Here is a 7536-nt window from a genome sequence, read left to right on the forward strand (position 1 = left end):
TATCCTAATCTCAGAATATAATCATAGTATTGTAATAGAGAGGGAAATGGCCATGTTGTTCTGTCTGTTGCCTTTGACTATATCTAAAATTCAGGATGTTTCTTCTTCACATAATACTTTTTTAAGAGGTAGTGACTTATTTGATTTGGTTCCTTGTCATTATGGTATTAGATACTATATTGAATATCATTTACTTTTCTCTCATTGTTCTGATACTGTATAGGTTGAAGCAAAATGAGAGAAAGTATATTTTAGTATACTTGTTATATACTGTATTATTCTTAAACCTGTGGTTAGTCCTTTCATCAAGACGTTCATGTCTAGCTTTTATAAACCTAATATTTGCTCTTTTTATAGTCATATATTTAAATTTAATGTTTTTCTCAGAATACTTCAGATGCTTGGAGCAGTGGTCATACGGTGTCACATCCTCCAGTACAGCAACAAATTCATTCTTGGTGCTTGACACCACAGAAATTACAGGTAAGTGTGTTTAAAAAAAAACCCTGAGCAGCTTTGAGACTTTTTTTTCTTACCAGAAATATATCTGAAATGGACTCAAAGAAACTTTTCACATTTAAACTTCTGAATCAGATGGTAAATATTGAGTATACTTTGATATAATGCTTATTGTTTGATACAAGTAGTTTTCGTGTTTATAGCTTTCCTGTGGTATGTGTGAAATCGAGCTTAAAATGAAAAACCAACAAAACCTGAGTTCCAGTTTAGTGACATGGCACAAGTTGAATATTTTAATTACATAAGCACTTATAATAAATTTGTAATATGGACAGATAAAAGTAAATATTTTTTCTTGTTGTAACATTTTTTAACTTAATGTGTGAAGTAGTCATACTGTTGGATGTCAGATGAATAATACTTATGACTCGCTGTGCTGCCTAAGATTTACAAAGTGCTGCACAACTACTGCACCCCTCCCAATATCCATGTGAGTTAACTTCTTGTGTCTTCATTTGGCAAACTGATAAAATTATAAGTGAAGGACTTAAGATTATTGTATCACCAATAATGGAGAGAGTTGAAATTCAACTCTGGTGTTCATGGATTTCAGACCAGGTGGCTTCTACAGTTGAAGTGCTGGACTTTATTTTTGAGACCTTGACTCAAATCTAGTTTGTTTTGTTACAGTATTTTCAGTTTATTCTTCAGCTCACTGACAAAGGTTGCAGTGTACCATGCCAAGCTTCAGCAGTAGCAAAAGAATGCACATTTTGAAAATCAGACCTGGGCCAAAGTCGTCACCATATATATCACAAATATTGACTAAATGCAAGGACATCAGCAGAAAAATTATTGCTCTGAGGAGGGGAAATAGATCCTGAAACTCTGGTATACTGCCCAAAGGCTGTGGGCATTATGCACAATTAACAAATATTTTTTCTACCTGAAAGACAGTCCCTTAGTTGTTGCCTCCTTAGCCAGTCAGCATTGTTTTATTATACCACTTGATTTTTCCACCTATTTGTCTCTCCTGCCTTTGTGCAATCTTTATCACTTTTTTCTCTGCTTTCTCCCATCTCTCCGACTTCTCTTTCCTTTCAGGCCTCACTAGCGTTTTGTCTTTTTTCACTTTGTTTCCTCCTCTTTAAGGGAAAGTGTCGTTACCGTCTTCACCCTATGTATGGAATAAAGGATTTGTTAACAGTCATTTAATATGGTTTCATTATCTATGAATGACAAAGCCAGAAATGAGTTATGAAGGTCATCTCACATGAAAGTGAATAAAACCTTCATTCCATCTCTGTCTTTGTATTCTGTATATGTAATGCAATTTACAGAGAAGGCATTTTAGAAATGTCTTTGTTTAAAAAAATATTATTGGTGTTATTTTTTTACATTCATCTAGCTTTAAAACTAGTTTTTCTTAGTACCACGAGCTCAGCTGTACATGGAGAAAAAATAATAAATATAATAAATCCTTTTGAAATAAAACACCTAAAATGTTTTCTCTTGGTGTTTAAGCTTCTAAAATAGCTCTACTCATAAGGTTTGTGCTATTGGACAGGGAAGATCCCTGATATTTGTACGGTATAAAGCTTTCATTGCGATCTCTGATGAACAGAAGATATCAGACCATAAACCTGATACTAGTCTAGAAATTAATACTGCTTTTTCTTCATCTTAGAACAGTTTCGCGGGAGTGGGAGGTAAGGAAGCATTTCTCTATTTGTTGAGGTGTAGTGAGGTGAGAACTCAACCTAAAAGTTCTCTGTCTCACATCATGGATGATCTCTACTTGTGCAGCGAGGAGAGAATCTGCTCTGGAGCTGTCGAGGCCATTTTAGTGAGTAGCAGGAAGGATTACGCTAGAGCCATCTATACAGCAACATTAAAGGTTTTCAAACTGGGCAGAATCTTGTAAATTAATCACCAAATAGCACAGGGACTAGGCATATTCTAGACTACTCGCTGGACCTGAAAACCTCTGGTCTCTGACAGCTCAGCAAGACTCTGTCTAGCATCCATTTCTGCAGTTCACCTACCAGTAGATGGGTTTCCTACCTTTTCTCATTCCTTGGTGTCCAGATTTGTAAAGGGACTTGTTCATGTGCACCTTCCTATATCTGATCCATTCAGTACCTTCATGGGTATTGAATTTAGTAATTTAGGTTGATGGGTTCCCCCTTCGAACCTGTGGCATAACATCTCTGCCACTGCTATAAATGTAAACAGCATTGTTGGTAGCAATTACCTCTGCAAGGGGGGTGTCAGAGCTACAGGCACTTTTAGCAGACCCTCCTTTTACAGTATTCCACATGAGGTGGCCAAGTAGTTACAGTACTTAACTACAATCCTGAAAGTTGTGTGTTCAAATCTTGCGTGATACCACACTGAAAGGCCATCTCTAGTTTACCCAGCTGCAAAATGGGTACCTGATCCATTGAGTTAGAGTAGTCAACGGCAGCTGGGTTTGATGCTGGCCACATCACTCACTCGTGTAAGGTTGGCTATGAAAGTGACGTGCCTTAACGATGTCAGCCCAATAGCCATTGTCTTGGAGGGAATTTTAACTTTGACCATTGACAAAGACATGATCTCTCTTAGGCTGCACCTTTGGTTTATGCCTTAAATGGTATTCCACCTCAACCAGACTATTTATCTTCCAGTGTTCTTTCTGAAGCCTCATTCTTCCAAGGCTGAAGAAAAGCTTCATACCGTGACTGTTAGGAGGGCTTTGGGCACTTTCCCTGGACTACACAAAGTCTTTCAGATCTACTTCCCGACTCTCTCTAGCCTATGCTGAAAGTATTAAAGGGCAACTTGTTACAGCCCAGCATATCTTGCTTTGGATTTCTATCTGTATCAGTCTTTGCTGCAGTCTGACAAAGGTGTCTACTCCAGCAAGGATGACAGCCCACTCCACTAGTTCTCGTTCCCCTTCACTTGTCTTTTTGAGCAACATTCCTGCAAGTGGATATTTGCAAAGCAGTAACATGGCCATCTCTGCATACTTCTCCAGACATTAAACTATTACTCAAGCTTCCAAAGATCATGCCAATTTTGGCAAGTCAGTCTTAGGAACGGGGAAAACGTTACTGCGAGCCCTGCATGTTACCAGGAAGCAGCTCGCTTTGCAAAATACTTGATCAGTTCGCTTTCCATTGCAGACCCACGAGGCTGCCTGGTAGTGTGCTTGCAGATCGGTGATCAGAAGAGAATGGGTTAACGCTGACCTGAGCTGCCATTCACAAAGATGGGGGTGGCTTCCTTTTTCAATAGAGTGGATTGCAGATTATTAGGCTGTAGAGGACTAAAGAAGTTGTCCCATGGAATTGTGGGAAACTTCCGACTGACTCCCAGGACCCGAATCAAGCGGGGCTGTGTTTACACTGCAGAGCTATAGGACTTGGACCCTGGTTCCTAGCTTAACTCAAGCTCAGACCCTCCAGCCCTGCAGCGTCCTGGGACCCTGGGTCCAAGCCCTGGGTTCGTGCAATTGCAATGTAAACACAAGGGGGGGGTCAGGTTAAGCTCAGGCTTTCAATGGAGTATAGACATACCCTTTCAGTCTCTCTTCAAGTAATCCAAAGTCCCACTACCTGTAAGAAAGCTGCTGGTGATTCACCAACAATGCAATGTATATGAGCACAATCACTTTTAAGGCAAAAAAAAAAATGTCTACTTACCTGAACGGTAACTATTATTCTTCATGATGTGTTGTTCACATTCACATTTCACAAGCCTCCCACTTTCTCCTCTGCTTTGGGTATTAAATTCCTTTGGTACAAAAGAATGGAGAGGGAGGTGGTCACCACTCCCCTTGGTACCCTTAGATCAGTGCAAAAGGATAACCCAGGCCCATGCGCCACCTGCTAGTACTGCTGGCAAAAGTGTCAGACTCAAGTGCATTGGGTGCACATACATCTATAGTGGAATGTATATGTGCACCACACACCTTGAAGAAGCACAGTTTCTGTACAGGTAAGTAACCAGTTTGGGACTTCTGGCTCTTGTTTTATCTAGTTTATGTTTTGAGGTATTTCTTTTCCAGCATCCACTTTGTCTCATATCTTCAACAATTATGTATTAACATACAACCTGATTAGTCAACTATGGTAGCTATTCGTTCTTCGTAATATATCTATGGATTTTCTTAAGAGTTAAAATATGAATACTATGTGCTCAGCAGCTTAAATGAAAATAGAGAGGACATTTCACAAACATTTTTAGCACTAAAGTAAGTGTTTATCGCCTCAGTTATAAAACTGCTCAGTCTTGTATCTGTTGTTCTCTAAGGTAAAGATTGTGTATATTTGGCTCTTTCCCATTTTAGTGTGAGAGTTCACACAGAATGATTTTCTTATATAAAATGGATTGACAATTTTGAGATTTGTATCATAGTGCAAGAATAACACAGGAGAAAATTACAGAATGTGTGTTGTCAAGAGTTGTATACATTTTAAGAACTTTATGAATTTAACATTCTTTCACGGCAAAAACGTACTTTAATCATATTGAACACTTAAGAACTGTGTACAGTACTGTTTTATAACATATACTGAGATAATCAAGTCTTTTTCAGCTTAAGTAGATAAGAGATGCTTATATAGAGTTTTTAGTATAACAGTGGATTATAGAAAGGGGTTTGGTCCTTTTAGGAGCTTTTGTGCTATACTTTCTCAGTTTCAGAAGCCTTACTTGTACTGGCAGTGTTAAGTATTGTTATCAGGAAGCTTTTTAATCAGTTCTAAGTTGAATGATTCTAAATAATGCTGCAGTGTTTTTTTTTCCAGGACTTGGAACAGCTGCGTGCAAACAGAAATCTAAATCCAGCACAGAAACTTATGCTGGAACAGCTGGAGAGTCAGTTTGTCTTGATGCAGCAACACCAGCAGGTGCGAGCAGAAATATTTTTCTAATTTTCAGTACTTGCATCAGTGGCGCATTCTGTTTTCTTTTTGAACCCGAATTATTCGTACTGTATACACTTTCGTGCCCTATTTACTAGTTTACATAACATCTTCTGTTTTCTTTGACATTTCATTTACTGTGATTGATGTTTACTGGCTGAAAGACATTCATCATTAGCTGTTTTGTATTGTAGGACTACCAGAGATGATGATTAACCAATTTTTTAATTTGTTTTCTGGTCAGTTGTTTGACTGACAAAGTTTGAGAAACAGTCTAGTTACGAAATGAGCATTTGTCGTAAGTTGTCAAAAGACCTCTCATTCCTGTCTGTTGCTCACTTCTCTTATATTTGTGTGTCCAATTGTAAAAGCCTAATTCTATCTGTCTGTCTCTTTATGGCTTTCCTAGAAGAAAAGTCTGCCCTCAATAACTATACCTTAAAATTCACTCACCATTTGTGAGCATGTCAGCTCTGCCATTCAGCACAAACTGGAAGGAACCTGGTTTCTAAGCTACAAAAAAAAAAAAAAAGTTGAATAAAATTAACATAATTTCAACCAAACTTTACTTGAAACAATAGAGTAAAAATAAATTAACAGTACACAATATTTATATACAGGAACAACTGTGTTATTCGGCACTTTACAAACAGAAAAGCTCTACAAACCGGCATTTCTGATCTTCATTGAAAGTCCAGTTTATAGTCTGGTTGACATAGGGCCAGCACATTCGCTACCTAGCTCTGCGTGGCTCCCCAGAAGGGGCGACATGTCCCTGATGTTCCCAGGCTGCCCCCATCCCGCCCCATACTGTGCCCTGGCTCTGCAGCTCCCATTGGCCGGGAACCCCAGTTAATAGGAGATGCGGGGGTGGCGCCTGCAGGTGGAGGCAACATGCAGATCTGCCTTGCTGTGCCTCCACGTAGGAGCAGCTGGGACATGTCGCCACTTGTGAGAAGCCACCTGAGATGAGCATTGCCCTGGTCCAGCACACTGCATCCCCTCCCATGCCCCAAGCCCCCTCTCACACCCAAACTCCCTCCCTCTTTGTTAATTTTTCACTTACCGGTACCCCTCCATTCTCCCAACATTCCAGATAAAAAAGCTTTTACTGTAGTCTCTTAATTATGTAATTAACTTTATTCTTTTGTCTTACTAATTTTTCATTAGATGAGGCAAACAGGAGTTGCACAGGTACGATCTACTGGAATTTCTAATGGGCCAACAACTGACTCATCACTGCCTACAAACTCTGTCTCTGGTCAGCAGCCTCAGGTTGCTTTAACCAGAGTGCCTAATGTCACTCAGCATGGAATCCGTCCGGCTTGCCCTGGGCAGCCTATGGCTAATGGACCCTTTCCAGCAGGCCCAGTTCCCTGCAGCACACCAAGAACGCTGGGTAGTACAGACGCTATTTTGATAGGCAATAATCACATAACAGGAAGTGGAAGTAATGGAAATGTGCCTTACCTGCAGCGAAACGCACTCTCTCTACCTCATAACCGCACAAACCTGACCAGCAGCGCAGAGGAGCCGTGGAAAAACCAACTATCTAACTCCACTCAGGTATACAATTCACGTTATTAATCCAATAAAGTGAGCAAAGTACTGTCTAAATCACTTTTTGACATCTTTCTTTTGTAAAACACATGCTTTCTGTTTTCAAAAGTTGATTAAACATATGCAGATGATAAATTCTTACAGCTGATTAAAGCTACCCATTATACGTTATTGTTAAAATAGCAGCTAAATCAGCTTCTAAATCAGCTCCATCTCTCCCTCAAAGCCAGCTGGGGTTCGGGACGCCCTGGGCTTGGGCCAACCAGCAGCCTGGGACTTGGAACATCTGGGGTGGACGAGCTGGTGCTTGAGCCAGCTGGCGGGCCAGGGTTTGGGCTTACTGGCAGCCCAGGACTTGGGGTGGCTGCGGCAGGCAGGCCAGGGCTCGGGGTGGCTTGGCCAGGGCTCCTCTGGCTGTGTTTGGGGCCTGGGGATCCTCTGGCTCTGGCGAGCAAGGGGCGGGTGGGGTAGGAGCGAGGCCTCAGGCAGAAGAGGCAGGGGGCTAGTCTCCCATGTGGGGGGGTTCACGCACCACCCATGAGTGAGCCGAATGTTATAGCCATTGTTGAAATTATGTTGTCATCTTATTTTAATCATTCTAAAT

General features: G+C 40.7%; 1 protein-coding gene across 10 annotated transcripts in view; it reads left to right on the forward strand.

Moving 5' to 3' along the window:
- The window catches only part of KDM6A (lysine demethylase 6A), a 279893-nt gene that overhangs the window by 209652 nt on the left and 62705 nt on the right, over positions 1-7536 (forward strand). For all 10 annotated transcript variants that reach the window (XM_073359011.2, XM_073358944.2, XM_073358964.2 and 7 more), the window contains 3 exons: positions 388-483; positions 5256-5357; positions 6543-6938. In XM_073359011.2, the coding sequence (XP_073215112.1) occupies positions 388-483; positions 5256-5357; positions 6543-6938 (594 nt within the window). The remainder of the gene's footprint in view (positions 1-387; positions 484-5255; positions 5358-6542; positions 6939-7536) is intronic.

The sequence above is a fragment of the Lepidochelys kempii genome, chromosome 1, assembly GCF_965140285.1.
Source record: "Lepidochelys kempii isolate rLepKem1 chromosome 1, rLepKem1.hap1, whole genome shotgun sequence".
Taxonomy (NCBI): Eukaryota; Metazoa; Chordata; order Testudines; family Cheloniidae; genus Lepidochelys; species Lepidochelys kempii.